The 16,489-nt window shown below is 33.4% G+C and overlaps 1 protein-coding gene across 4 annotated transcripts in view; it reads right to left on the bottom strand.

Moving 5' to 3' along the window:
• Window positions 1-16,489, bottom strand: part of TUSC3 (tumor suppressor candidate 3) — a 281,955-nt gene that overhangs the window by 77,503 nt on the left and 187,963 nt on the right. For all 4 annotated transcript variants that reach the window (XR_005371577.1, XM_038560234.1, XM_038560232.1 and 1 more), the window contains exon 6: window positions 9,712-9,801. Coding sequence is in view for 3 of the 4 variants with exons in the window: in XM_038560234.1 (XP_038416162.1) it covers window positions 9,712-9,801 (90 nt within the window). In the remaining variant the exon portion in view is untranslated. The remainder of the gene's footprint in view (window positions 1-9,711; window positions 9,802-16,489) is intronic.

Below are 16,489 nucleotides of genomic sequence, written 5' to 3'. Positions count from 1 at the left end.
GTGAAGCTTATGCTTCTGAAACATTACCTATTCGTATTATACAGAAAGAACTATGGCTTTTCATGTAGATCTGTTAACAGCCTGTATTTTCAAAAAATAATTAGAAGAATCAGATAGTAGAGAAAAACAGCCTGGAAGCAAATGATACATTTTAGGATGACACCTAGCCATATATGTGTGTGTGTGTGTGTGTGTGTGTGTGTGTGTGTATCTCCACCAGAGACACATATAATGTTTTTGCATGTGCACAGAGAACACAGCTCTTAGTTTCATTCACCGTTGAACTAGCTGTAATGCAGTGAAATATTTTGGATTTTATATGATAAACCCATGACAATCTTCAGGCAGCAGCTTAAAGCCAAAACTTGGGAAATTAAAACAAAAAGAATACATTTATATATGTTGGGAGCTATGATCTAAGGTATATATATATCCTAAACATTCCTAAAATGTGTGTATCTTTAAATTTTATTAGGTCTTGGTCATGTTTAGAAGGATTATGTTTGTAAGACTACCGAGGCTTCAGGACCTTTCACTCATATTTAATTAGGCAATCTTTAGGCAGAAAATAGGCATTATCTCTGATTCACAGGACTTAGATTTCTTAGCATTTCAGGCAAAATTTTAAACATTAGCCACTGTTACTAAGTATAAATTTAGACATATATATATATTTAAAATAATGGTCTAATTATCATCAACTTAGTCCATGAATGACTTTATCATGTTACAAGACCCACCATTCTAATTCTGGCTATATTCATTCACCTTGAAATATTACTTTTCCTTATTCATAAAATAACTGCTCTCTGACCTCACAGTATTCTTACTCAGTATCTCTAAGATAATGTGCATCGAAAGTACTTTATGCCAGTACTTCTAGTATGTGTCTAGTAACTATGTAAGATGAATGAAGGCAAAAGTAAGTTTGAAAGGCTTTGAATTAAAATTATCATTGAATAAGTATTACTAATTTCTACATGGAAAATATCAGATGCAGTGTTTACCAAACATCTAAAGAGGAAAAGAATTTAGAGAATAATAATTATCTCATTTACTCCTGGGCCACCGGCCCTTTACATTAGACAAATTCATCTACAAAAAAATAGGTGGTAGGGTTGAACTCAGAATTATTAGCTTCTAAAGCATGAAATTTTTAAGGATGTATTTAAAGCCTTTATGTTTTCTAATATTTTGATTCCCCATTAACATTATGAAGTGATCACCATAATAAACAAGCCATATCTGTCACCATACAAAATTGTTAAAATATTAACTATGTCCTATGCGTTCTGCTTATTTTATAATTAGTGTCAACCTCTATTCCACTCATTTCCCAACCCTCACCTCTCCCTTCTGACAACCATCAGTTTATTCTGAGTCTGTATCTGCTTTAATTTGTATTTAAGATTATGGATATGGATATAGATATATAGTACTTGTCTTTCTCTGACTTGTTTCACTTAGCATGATATCCTCTAGGTCCATCCTTGTTGCCTCAAATGACAAGATTTCATTTTTTATGGCTAATATTATTGTGTGTGCACACACATCATATCTTCATCTATTCAACCTAATAATGAACACTTACATTGCCTCTGTATCTTGACTCTTGTAAATACTGCTGCAATAAATATAGGGGTGCATATATCTTCAAATTAGTGTTTTCTTTTTCTTTGGTTACATACCCGGAAGTGCAATTTCTGGATCACATAGTTCTATGTTTTTGAGAAACATGTTTTTCACAGTGGTGTCATTTGGCTTTCCCATCAACCACGCATGAGGATTCCTTTTCCTCCTGCTAATCTTACATCTTTTTGATATTATCCATTCTGACATGTGTGAGGTGATATTTCATTGTGATTTTGATTTGCATTAACTGATAAGTAGTGATTTTGAACATCTCTTCATGTGCCTGTTGGTCATCTGTATGTATTCTTTGAAGAAATGTCGTCTATTCAGGTCTTCTGCCCATGTTTTAAATTTTTTTTTTTTTTAATACTGAGTTGTAGGAGTTTTCTATATATTTTGGATATTAACCCCTTATTAAATATATCACTTATAAATATCTTCCATTCAGTAGGTTGCCTTTTCATTTTTTTTTTTTTTTAAGATTCTATTTACTTATTCATGAAAAACAGAGACACAAGCAGAGGGAGAAGCAGGCTCCATGCAGGGAGCCCGACGTGGGACTCAATCCCAGGTCTCCAGGATCACGCCCTGGACCGAAGGCAGGCGCTAAACCACTGAGCCTTCGGGGCTGCCTGCCTTTTCATTTTTTAATGATTTCCTTCCCTGTAAAATTTTTTGCTTGATGTACTCCCCATTTGTTGATTTTTGTCTTTTTGAAACTGATCCAAAAACAATATTGCTTAGACAAATGTCAAATACTATGTTACCTTTTAAGAATTTTACTTTCTGGACTTGTATCGAAGTCTTAAATCTCTTTTGAGTTTGTTTTGTGTATGTTGTAAGAAACTGGTCCAGTTTCCTACTTTTGCACATTAACTGTGCAATCTTCCCAACACCATGTATTGAAGAGACCATCTTTTTCCCATTGTATATTCTTGCCTCCTTTGTCAAAGATTAAACTCATGTTTATATGGTCAATTATTTTTGGCCTCTCTAAGCTGCTCCACTGACCTATGTATTTTTTTTTTTTGGACCTATGTATTTTTGTGCAGTACTATACTGTTTTGATTACCATAGCTTCATAGTATAGTTTGAAGTCAGGGCTCTTGACATCACCAGCTTTGTCTTCTCAAAATGACTGGTTATTCCATATCTTTTGTGGTTCTATACAAATTTTAGATTTCTTTGTTCTACTTTTGTGGAAAATGCCATTGATATTTTGATAGGGATTGCACTGAAGCTATAGATTGTTTTGGGTAGTATGCACATCTTAACATTAATTCTTCTGACTCATGATATATATTTCCATTTATCTTCAATTTCTTTTATCAATGTCATACAGCTTTCAGAGTATAGAAAAAATGTTTATAGAAGTACAGCATGAACCCAGAAAGTTCATATTTCACAAGTTTACAATTATGGTGAATTTCACAAACTGAGAGTATCTGTGTATCTATCACCTAAATGAAGAAATAGGATATCTAGAAGGTTACAATCCACACAGCTCAAAGGTACCACTTTTCTGACATTTACTATACCTTTTAGTTCTGCCTAATATTGTGCCAGGCTTCCTTCACTTTATATTTTTGAGATTTGTTCTTTTTTTTGTAGTTATATATATTCCACTATTACTTATTTAATCATTTTATTGAGAGATATTTAGGTTGTTGCTACTCTAGGGCTATTAAGAATAATGGTATTCTACTGGGTATTTGCCCTAAAGATACAGATGTAGTGAAATGAACGGACATCTGCACCCCAATGTTCATAGCAGCAATGCCCACAATAGTCAAACTGTGGAAGGAGCCACAATGTCCTTCAACAGATGAATGGATAGAGTAGAATATTACTCTGCCATCAAAAAGGATGAATACCTACCATTAACATTAATGTGGATGTAGGGTATTATGGTAAGTGAAATAAGTCTACTGGAGAAGGATAATTATCACATGGTTTCACTTGTATGCGCAATATAAGAAAAAGCACAAGGGACCATAATGGAAGGAGGGGAAACTGAATGGGAAAAATCAGAGAGGAAGACAAACCATAAGAGACTCTTAACTCTGGAAAACAAACTGAAGGCTGCTGGGACGTGAGTGGGGGGATGGGGTAACTGGGTGATGGGCATTAAAGAGGGCACATTATGTGATGAGCACTGGGTGTTATACACGATAGATTATTGAAAACTACATCTGAAACAGATGATGTACTTAGTATATGTTGGCAAACTAAATTTTTAAAAATGATAAATGCTATTTTTGTACACTGCATTTGGTACTCATATGTATGCATTTCTCTTGAATATATATTCATGAAAAATTTCAGGATCATGATTAATACTTGTTGTACCTTTTAAATTGTTTGAACAAATTCATATTCTAGGTACTGAAACTGCATGGTATCAGTGTTACGGATTTTAATCATTATGGTGAATGTACTATAGCACCTTACTGTTTTAACTTCAATTTACTTAGGTTGAAATCCTTTTCATTTGTATAGTGGCCATTCATACAGCCTCTTTTGATAAAAAGTATGATCAAGTCTTTCCAAAATTTTTGCCACTGAGTTGTGTGTTTGTTCTTTATATATTCTGGGTTCAAGTTCTTGTGAGGACATATGTACTACAAATATTTTCTCTACTCCGTGACTTACCATTTAACATTCTGATGATAAAAGTTCCTAATTATAATGTATTACAATGTAGCATGTTTTCCATTCATAGCTATCTCTATAATCCGTATGGAACTTATATTTATGGCATGTGACAACTGTTAAAAAGTTACATGGGAAAAATGAACCTTAATGACTCTAGCACCACTTACTAAAAAGGCCCTGGTTCCACACTGCATTTTGGTATCACTATTGTCATAAATGCATGCATATGTTTTAAGGACAAATACACCAATTTAACAGAATGAGTTATCACAATTAATGCAGCTTTAATATAAGTTTTGAAATCCAGTGACCTAAAGTTATTTAGCTCTATACTTCTCTTTCAAGATTGTCTCACTATTCTTACACACTTGAATTTCCTAAAGTATAATTTGATAAGTGATAATACTGTCCTGTATCTAATATCAATGCTGAAAATGAAAATTCATCTGAAGAAAAAATAAAATTAAGCCTTTTTATAACTAATGGGGTTTTTATGGGTAAGAAATATAAAACCGGATCTTATAAAGCCAAGTTCTATTAAAAACTTATTTAAACAGGAGAAATGGCAACTAATTATGTAATATTTGGCACAAAAGAACTAATCACAACTTCAGAGAAAAGGAAAAAAAATATTTCGGAAATCAGAGACCTTCATAATGCAATCAAGTATTTACTAAGTTAGTTCACTTTAACATAACGCTGACATAAGTAATTCTTCATAATTTTAACACAAATTCCTCAAAACATTTAACACAGACTGAAGTAAAGCATATTTATGTAATTTAGCAAAAATTACAACTCGATTAGCTGATCTTTGTGTATAATAGTTACCTACAAATAAGTCTCTAAAATGTAAAAACAATAAAAAGTACTGTCTTATATACCTTACTCCAATGTATTTACTTGTACATTGGTCATCAAGAATTAATATCAAGTTATAAAATTCCTTTATATATTCAGAAGATATTCCATACCACTGAAAGAGGCAAATAGCCTCATTGTAATTATTCTCAAAAACAAATCCTACATGGCAATTTCCCTTTAGAAATAAATGCAAGTTAAAATATGAAGAAAATACCAAAGAAGGATAGTACTAATTTTCAAGTTATATCTTGAAATTTAAACACATCTATTATAAAGAAAAACATTTACTATTATCATTGTAATGAACAATCATTATTTAAAGTTCTGTACGAGTAACCATTTCATTTTGTAAAGCAAAGTTAATCTTCTATTTAGTTTCAGTAATATGAAAACACATTATTATGTAAATCAATTCATTAAAACAAAAGTTAAACCGTAATTTCCTATTTCAGTGTATGTTGACATTATGCATATAAAAAGGCAGGAAGAGAAATTTTGTTGGAATATGTTAAAACACAAAACAAGAAAAAAGCTATCTACTAATGGGCAACATTTTGCTGCCCCTTTTCACAGTGCATTAATAGACAGATTAAAGGCTTTGTCTATATCGCTAAGCATATAGCGATATGCTTATATAAACTATATAAACTCTTATATAAACTAAAACTGTATCCACATCTCTGTTGCCAAGAGTATACTCATGCAGTTGTTGCTATAGCAAGAAGCTCCTGAATTTCCAAGACCTTTATATCTTTATAAAATTCAAGGGAGTAAAGAGTTGGGATAAAATTTAACTTTTAAAATACCTGGCTATAGATTTAAATTTCATCATTTCTATAACTTTTTATTAAGTTGCTGAAAATTAAAGAGGTTAAAAGATGTATGTATGAAGGAAATGCTTTTCCCTTTAAAAATACAGAAAATTCTCCTAATGGGTTTCTCTGGGCCATCAGAGTACCTTTTCCTAAGTGCCATGCCAATCACTACCTGAAAAATAGTAATATAAAAATGTGGAATAAGATAAATAATTGTCTAAATAAAGAAAATCTCTCTTCAATCTGAACTTTAAAATAAATGCTCCTGTCACATTAAGGTGAGTAACTGGTTTATGCTGAATTGACAGTGACTGGTTAATCCTATTATTCTTCTGACTAGTGAGAAAATTAAAAGGAGAATTAAGATAAGCCAATTTAAGAAACAAAAATCTTCTAGCATAAGTCCATATAATCATTTAATAAAACATGTACTGAGGACCAGCTAAATGAAAGTTGTAAAGTTGAAAAATAGCTTCAGCGAAACTCCATATGTTTAAGGACTTGACTAAAATGGAATATATGAAACATTAAAGAATTATTATACTAAAAAAACCCAGATACATAAATGGGCTAACTACGTATTAATAAATATGTAAAGGGATGTAGGGGGCACCTCCAATGTAATTAAGAAGTAACACATCTCAGCAGGATGGCAAAATAAGGTGAGATTTGAAGGATGGGGACAATTTGGTAGGTACAGAGGACATTCCAGGATTGGAAGCAGCAAAATAAACGATACTTTTAGGAAGCAAGTAACAATAAAAATAGGTTAACAATGAGTTTCTTTGCAAGATAGTAGAATTAACAGTTTGAAACGAAATATCATAATGGTCAGGAAATGGAAGAGCTATTTGGGATTGTAAACTAGTAACTCAGGTCCATACATATTATTATATGTTACGTTTTAGGATCTGAGAGCCTAAACTATCCGCTCTGAAGTCTACTGCCTCACATGTATTCAGTAAACAAAAGGTCATATCCACTGTCAGTTACTGTCACTGGTGTGAGCTGTAGGAGCTTACTCTGAAGTAAACTACATGTTAGGAGATTAGATGATTTAGAAAAGCAGTAGATAGTAGAGATTACAGTAAACACGAAGAGTGGCAGAACAGGACACTTCAAAATTCACCACTTTCCTGTAAGGATTTTGAACTGAAATCAGTTGAGAAAAAGCAGGTACAAGAAAAGCTCTCTGGCTTCCCCAAACTGCCTAAAAGCAGCATATAAATTTATGAAGGTGTCCCTTCTCCACCCTGTATCAGGAAGGACAAAGGTAAATTCCTACATATAACTTTAGACCCTTATCAACAGAAGGAAGTCACCTGTGACTTAATTCTGTACAATAAATCTTACTTTTACTTACTTTGCTTTTTCTGGCCACTTCCACTTTAAGTGGCCTCCCCTCCACACATTTTTTTCTACTTTTAGCTGAAGATGATATTTGAGCTTGAACTCTAAGTCACCTCTGAGTGATACTGATTCTTTCCCTGAATATCTCCCTTGTATACAGGAAATATACATGTTAAGGAATTTGTTTTTCTCTTAGCCAAAAACTCAAGAGAAAAACTATTTTTTCTTCCTCTATACAAATTAACACATTTCATAAGAATGTTGATTAATTTTCCACATACTTTAACAAACCAAACAATAATAAAAAGCAATACTTAATGCTTTTTCTACCTAAGGAATATTCTTTTAAAAGAATATTAAAAGACAGTAATGAAAAATTTATAAGATTTTCTAAATTTACACTTTTAAGTAACAGAAACATAATAGTGGATCAAATCTTTCCGTCAGGACCTTATTTAACAAGAAAAGATCAGTGAGTGACAACAACTGATAAGCATCTGACACCATGACTTTTTAGGTTTTACTGATGTCATGATAAAAGACAGACCAAAATAATGCAAAATAAGTAGGTTAGATAGTGCTGTAAAGAAAAAATAAAATGGGAAAGGGGGAGAGTTTGGGTATCAGGAGGAGAGGAAAAGACAACATTTTCTAGTTGGGCTGTTGGAAAGACAGGCATGATAATTATTTCCCATTATTTTCCTATAATTCAATGTGAATACTAAAAACACTCAATTACCCCTCTAAGCCGTGAAAGATCTCAAAAATATATACAAATGACAAAACCCATGTCTACATGACTATAGCAGCTGATCATCCAAAGAGAAATCTGAAAATGTTCACAAAGATTTGAGACCAAACTGATCATTACCTAACTCTGGCAACTAGCAACCAGTCCTTAAAACCTGATTTGGCAGTCAGGAAATGGGCAATGAATGTGAATTATTTCCCAATGTACAGAATTCACAAAGAAGTTCAAAGAAAGTCACAGCATAGGAAGAAGAAATAAGTAACTTGTTAGCTTTAATAATAAAGATATTTGAAGCTCTTTAAGCAATGAAGAATAACCTCAAACTTATGTTATAATCTATATTTACAGAGTTACAGATAATTTATAACATTATGTTTGCTAGATGAAAATTTCATTCAGAACTACAGTTTTAGGAATTAAGAATTTATTTTTTAAAAATTAAGAATTTATTATTCTAGGTGATTGTAGTAACATAGTTATGATTTTCAAAGACCTTGTCTTTTAGGAATACCTACTAAAGTATCTATGTATGAAATGAAATGATATTGAACACTTACTTTAGAAGCATCTGACAAAAGGTAAAGAGAACTGAGTAGAAGAATAAATGAAACAAGTAATGGTTATGAGCTAGTAATTGTTTGGTAACCAGTACACGAGGGCCGTCATTACATTATTTTCTCAATATCTGTATGTTTTCCAAATGAAAAAGTTTAAACAGTTAATCTTCACCAACCTAATAAATATAAAGGCTCAAAAACAGCTGATCTGTTTTTTTCCAAGTTGATATATTTAATAGATCAATTTCACCAAAACCTAAAGTAACAAAATAAGTAAATTCAGTAGCAGTTACTAATGTGAACTTTGTTACTAATTTAACTGCACATAAATTTCACTTTTAATTTGTGGCAAATACTTCTTAGCATTCTAATATAATGACTGCCAGTGCTTTTTTTTTTTTTTTTTCAAGATTTTTTTTATTTATTCATGAGAGACACAGAGAGAGAGAGAGGCAGCGACACAGGCAGAGGGAGTAGCAGGCTCCATGCAGGGAGCCCGATGTGGGACTTGATCCTGGGACTCCAGGATCATGCCCTGGGCCGAAGGCAGGCGCTAAACCACTGAGCCACCCAGGGATCAACCCAACTGCCAGGGTTCTTAATGATGTTTTAATTAACCTCTTCTTAACTAAATTTACCATTGATGGAAAACCAACTACAAACTGTTCCTATTTCCTAATCTAGCATTACATATTATTGCCATAGCAATAAGTAAAGGTGAAAAACCTAGGTTACGAATGTCTATTTGATAAGGTAGGTACACTAATTTTCTTAAAGAGTAAAGCAGTCCTCACCCTAAAAAAATATATTGTATATATGTGCATGTGTGTATGCATATAGCAGAGGTATTAGAAGAGAAAGGACAAAACTTTATATAAGAATCAGAAATTATGTGTAGTATTTAATGAGAAAAGATTTTATTTATAAACGTAAACACGATTAAAAGGGTGCTTGACTGGCTCAGTCAGTAGAGTATATGACTCTCAATCTCAGAGTCCTAAATTCGGGCCCCATGTTATGTGTGAAGATTATGTAAAAATACATAGGATTAAAGTTCAAAATATGAATGCTTAGAACATGCACTTACCACTTGTCCATTGTGTGGGTTCTTATGAGCATATGGAGGTCCACGGATATGATTCCACATCTGGCCAGAAGTCATAGCAAAGACTATACACTGAAAAACAGGGTGCAATGTTAGATATATAAATCAAAGAGTAGCAGAATACTGCATTTTAAAAAATAATGATGAAACTAAATTTAAAAAATCATGTGTCACTTCAGCCATTAGAATAATTTATCACTATGTGGCTTTGAGAATTCATCCTAAATGAAAGAATAAGATAAAGCCATTGCCAGAGATAGAAGTAACAGGTCTGATGGAAAATTTAAAGCAATATCCTAAGGATATTCACTGGGCTTGAGAAAAGAAGACATCAGGGAGACCCTTACCACCACAGAGATAAATCAGTTATAAAAGAATCCATCAGGGGATCCCTGGGTGGCTCAGTGGTTTAGCACCTGCCTTTGGCCCAGGGTGTGATCCTGGAGTCCCGGGATCGAGTCCCACATCAGGCTCCCGGCCCGGAGCCTGCTTCTCCCTCCTCCTGTGTCTCTGCCTTTCTCTCTCTCTCTCTCTGTGTCTATCATGAATAAATAAATAAATAAATACCCCCCCCAAAAAAAAAAAAACGTAAAAAAAAAAGAATCCATCAAAGATGAAAAGATGAAGAATACAATGAATGAGACTAGAAACAGATTTGATGCAATGAACAGCAGGCTAGAAGCAGCAGAGGAGCAAATTAGTGATGTAGAAGAGAAAATGAAGCTAAACAAACGAGAGAAAGAATAATTATGGAACATGAAGGAACTCAGGGACTCCATTACATGAAATAATATTCATATTATAGGAATCCTAGAAGAAGAAGAGAGAGAAAAGGGAGTAGAATATTTCCCCAATCTGGGGAAGGAAAAAGATATCCAGATCCAAGAGGCACAGAGAATTCCCCACCAAAATCACCAAATGCAGGCCTACACCAAGACATACTGATAAAGAACAAATCTTAAAAGCAAAGAGACAAAAGAAGTCCTTAACTTTTAAGGGAAGACCCATAAAGCTAGCTGAAGATTTATCAATGGATATTTCATGCCTCTCCCTTCTGGCCTGCATATAATCAACATCCTAATGGGAAAAATCCTTAGCCAAGAATACACTATCCAGTAGGGCTATTATTCAGAATAGAAGGAGAGATAAGGAGTTTCCCAAACAAAAACTAAAGGAGTTCATTTCCATTATATCACCCTGCAAGTTACATTAAAGGGGACTCTGGCTGGAAAGACCAAAAGCGACAAAGACAAGAAAGGATGAGAGAAATCTCCAGAAATGACAAAAAAAAAAATATATATATATATATATATGAATACTAAATACATATCTATCATTAGTTACTTTAATGGACTAAAAATTAAAAAAACACAGGGTGTCAAAATGGATTGGAAAATGGATCCAAAGACCATCCAAAATAGATCCAAGACCCATCTCTATGCTACCTATAAGAGATTCATTTTGGACCTAAAGACACCTACAGATTGCAAGTGAGGGGATGGAGAAACATTTACGATACAAATGGATGTTAAAAGAAAGTTGGAGTATGAATACTTGTATCAAACAAAATACACTAAAGTGACAATGACTATAAAAAGAAGATAAAGAATGACACTGTATCATAATAAAGGGATAATACAACAAGAGGATATGGTTAATTCTAAATATTATGCTCCCAATCTCAGAGCACCCAAATATATGAACAATAAAAATTAATAAAATTGATAAACCTTCAGCCAGACTTACCAAAAAGAAAGGATCTAAATAAATAAAATCACAAATGATAGAGGAGAAACAACCAACACTACATAAATACATACAAATATAAAAGAATATTATGAAAAACTATCTGCCAACAACTTGGACAACCTGGAAGAAATGGATAAATTCCTAGAAACTACCAAAACTGAAAATAAGAATAGGAAAGCCCCAATTAAAAAAAAAAAAAGTCCAGGACCAGATGACTACACAGGTGAATTCTACCAAATATTTCAAGAAGAATTAATACCCATTCTTCTCAAACTATTATAAAAATTACAGAAAATTTCTAAAGTCATTCCGTGAGGCAGGTATTACCCTGATACCAAAACCAGATAAAGACCACACTAGACCACACTAAAAAAGACCACACTAGACCACACTAAAAAAGAAAGGTGTCTGGGTGGCTCAGTTGGTTAAGCATCTGACTCTTGATTTCAGCTCAGGTCATGATCTCAGGGTTGTGAGATCGCTCCCTATGTAGGGCTCTATGCTCAGTGCAGAGTCTGCTTGAGATTCTCTCTTCCTCTCTCTCTCCTTCCTCTTACCCCTCCTTGCTCACATATTTCTCTCAAATAATTAATTAAATCCCTTTAAGGCAGGGGTTGGGGGGGAGAAGTGAAGGGCAGAGAAAGAATCTTAAGCAGTCTCCATCTCACAACTCTGAGATCATGACCTGAGCTGAAATCAAGAGTCAGGCACCCAACCAACTGCGCCACACAGGTGTCCCTATTATATACTTATTCTTAAAGTTAAGCTAGAAGAAAAGATGATGAACATCATGAGGAAGAGAAAATACCTTAGTCTAGCTATTTAGTTAAACTGTTATTTATCGAAAATAATCTGTATATAAATGGACCCACACAATTCAAACCTGATTTGTTCAAGGTCAACAGTACCTACTTAATAGAAAGACTAAATATCCTAAATATGTTTTACATAACCCTTTCTATAGTCCATGTATTTAAAATGTCATACTACAAATAATTTAATGACTTCTAAACTTAATAAACAGGTAGCATAATGAATAACGACCAGAGTAACAAGAGAGAATCACATGTGTGAGCAAGGAGGGGCAAAATAAACCACAGAGATAGTACCTGTCTAATATTAAAAGTTACATAATTTAGTTCAAATAAATTTGTAAAAGCGTTCATTCTGAAGTCAGAGCTGCCTTGCAGTTTTGAATAGTCATAAGAAATACACTTGTACTGATACAATACAATGTGCAAATGCCAAAGAACCCTTCAGGAATGTGAAAATTATGTAATAATTTATATTAATATCAAGCTTAAGTTTTTCACAAAACTCACATAATTAAATTGATACAATTTCTTTGAGGCAGAAGGTATGTGAATCATCTTACAATACAGATTATCAGTGTTAAAAGGCAGAAAACAGCTTCTGTCCTACTAAGATTTACTATGATAATAAAGTTTGGGTTATTAGATTTTTAAGATGATGTTTATCTTTCATGTTTTTAATTGCAGATTCTTAGGATGTTTTTCTTTGCATGTGAAATGAATATAACTACTCATCACACTTATATTTCCACTTTGAAACTACAGCCATCTATGAAGAGCTTTAGGTTGCCATGAAGATCTGTGCTAAGGGCTACAAAACATAACATTTTAACTCATTTTGGTATTCCAAGATCAACATTTATTTCTGAATACCATAAACTACATATTTATATTACACTCCTTAAAGTTATATACCAGTGTAGTTCAATATTTTACCCATTCTACTTTAAACTCATCATAAAACACGTTATGTGGAAGCTCATTATCATCCTTTTTCTTTAGGAGGTAGAGGAAGGGAAAAATTGAATAAAACCAGAATCAATGCTTATTCAGCTCTATAAACAATCATCATCACAGATAAATAGAAATTAATAGCATTTTTTTCAAGACCAGGTGAACTTATGAATACTCTTTATCTATTTTTTTTAACTCAGAATCAGGAAGCTCTACTATTTAAATATTCACCCATCTTCTTCTATATAAGGAAATTGCAAACTTTGTCTCTATCCTACCGTAAAGCACTATGAACAGTTTTCTCTTCCTCTTGTCAGCAAACACTACATTCTCAGCCTATCTGTGAGTGATATACAAAAATATGAATAATGAAAAAGACAAAAAAAAAAAAAACCAACACAGCCACAGAATACAGTTTATAGAACTAAGGATGTAACACTCAGTAATCCCTTGGGAGGTACTTTTATATAAGTTCAATATACAACTGCTAACTATATACAGATTTGCTCTTTACTAAGAAATGGGTATGTGGATAGAGCTTCTTTAACAAACTTTCTTATTCTCATTTTGTATACAATTTTTGGTACTACAGAAGTGCTCTGCTCTATTTTTATTTTAGAAACCTTCCTTTTCTGTGCAATCTGAGGCTTTCATCAGTCTCCACAAATCAGATATTTTGCCAAAAATTAATAAAAAACATTCTCTTTCCCAAAGGAAAATGGGATGCCAGTTCTTTTATACAGACAAATGTCAGAATCTGAATAAATGGATTAGCATTTTGGGTAGCCTCTTAACTTTATAAGGATATCTTAAGAAATGGAGAAGATTAGAAATGAATAAGACAATTTTTTCACTTCAAACTAGCCTTTCTTAAGTAGAGTGAAATTTTGTGGTAGTGGTGGCTGTTAGGCAGAATATGGTAAAGAAGAGTTAAATTAGTTTCCACAAGCTATCAACAGCTAAGGAAAAGACCACAGTTTGTATTTTCTATATTAATGAAAAACAGAAGGAGAAAAGTTTCAAGAGGAGCTTTTCTTAAGTCAACATTTTATCATCAGAGTAGAGCTTTAAAACATATTGTTTGAAAATATGTCTGTTCTCTGCAGCCTGTTACTGACTTCTAAAAGGCTGCCATTGGGGAACATGCATACTTGCCAAGATTTCCTTCTCAAGTATGTGTTTGTGAATGTTAGAATATTTTCTGCTATGCCAAGGTAATTAGCTTCCAAGGATTCAAAGCAGAAATACAAAATCTGCATGATGTAGCACAGGATACAAGAAAATTGATCTGTTCAAGTATTTAACATTTATATGTACCATATAAATATTCTTAGGCATTTATTTGCAGTCATAATGGCTCACTACATCCACTGGTTTAAACATCCAATGTATGAGATACGTGCCCAGATTTAGAAAAGCCCAGCATCATGGAAAGAATACCGACCTTGAAGTCAGACACATGGGATCAAGTTCTAGTTAGTCATTTTCTAGCTGTGTGAGCTGAGTAAACTGTATTTGCTGAATCTTAATTTCCTTATTTATAAAAAGAGGATGATACAAATTTCTTTTCATTATTATTATAAGGAATAAGTACATGAAATATACCCCAAAGAAGGAAGGCTCAGTAAATCATGATGATGATGATGAGCTTACAATAATTCTGGGGAGGAGAATAATATTGTCAATGGAGTCTAATTCAGAGAGATTGTATTTTCAGTTATTTTGGTAGACTGAAATAGTGACATATGGCATGACACTAAGTTTTAACTTCACAAAAACACTGAAACAAGTACTATATTTTCATAAAAAAAAAACTACGTAGCTTTACTGAATGAAGCAACTTGAATACTAGCCTAAATAAAACCCAAAACACTTTGAAACTTACTAAGGTTTGAATCTCAATGCAGCAATTCCCCTAAAAGGTACTTATTTCTGCTACATGTTTATTAACCAGGCCTCTTCTCCTTTCTTTCAATGTATACCTTATTTTACAACATTGATATCTTGGTCTCTATAGAAGATCCCACAAGGGCCTTTCATATTTTTCAAGCTCTTAACCACTTTGCAAAGTCTCAAATTATGGGGAGATTAAGAATGGCTACTGAATAACCAGCAGTGGAAGACCGTAACCTCTTTATTTATCCCCATGGTGTAGAACATGGATTTTTGTCTAGGAGTATCTCAATCAATCAATCACCAACCATAAACTGGAGGCTTCTAAGTTCAATATTTTCTTTAACAGGGCCCTGTCACTTTGCCTTAAGTGGCTTACAGGATATATGTCAGTATATACAAGAGAAGCTTTCATTGGACCACAAGAACATCCAAGCCAGAAGATCTAGGTTCACTACCATGTAACTTTGCATGTTGAACAACTGATGGGCTTTTTTGTCCTTTTTCTAATGCTCTTTAGTCAGGCATCACTTCAAATCTTTTGCCTATTTATTTTCTGAATTATTAAACAGTAAAATTGACTTTTTTTTTCTTTTTACCCTTTTGGTATACAGTTCTATAAATTTTGACATGGTGAGAAAAGTTCCTGTCTTTAAGAGTTTGGCTCCTACAGTTTCCCTGCCTCCACTGTTCTGCCACAGTATTGCCCAAGGATTGCAATACAAGAAAATAGGAAAAAAAAAAAAAAAAAAACACACACACACACAAGAATCTCTTCTAGTCTCAAGACAGAACTAGAGGTATCTTCTAGCTACCTGTCTGCTCCAAACTGCCCAAATTCAAGTTAAGGAAAACCAATACTAGAGATATATAAGGTTGAAAATTTTTATTTACTAATTAAATGTCATCTTGCATGTGGGTATTATCTGATCTACCAGCTGACCTTGACTTTTTAGAAACACCAAATACCTGAGGAGCTTGAGTCCTCAGCTCCTGACTCCAGATTTATAGTTCTGTCAGTGGGAGAGAAAGATTAGTATGTATATATATATGCCATCTTACCTATAAGCAGACTATTTTTTTTTTTAAGATTTTATTTATTCATTCATGAGAGACACAAAGAGAGAGAGAGAGGGAGAGAGACGCAGAGACACAGGCAGAGGGAGAAGCAGGCTTCACACAGGGAGTCTGATGTGGGACTCGATCCCAGGTCTCCAGGATCATGCCCTGGGCTGAGGGCGGCGCTAAACCATGGAGCCGCCCGGGCTGCCCTAAATAGACTACTAAAAAAAAAACAAAAAACAACAAAAAAACAACAACAACAAAAAAAACATAATTTCTATCTTCTAGGT

This window comes from Canis lupus, chromosome 16, assembly GCF_011100685.1.
Source record: "Canis lupus familiaris isolate Mischka breed German Shepherd chromosome 16, alternate assembly UU_Cfam_GSD_1.0, whole genome shotgun sequence".
Taxonomy (NCBI): Eukaryota; Metazoa; Chordata; class Mammalia; order Carnivora; family Canidae; genus Canis; species Canis lupus.
The sequence above is the reverse complement of the archived record's forward strand: the minus strand, read 5'-3'. Positions and strand labels throughout refer to the sequence as shown.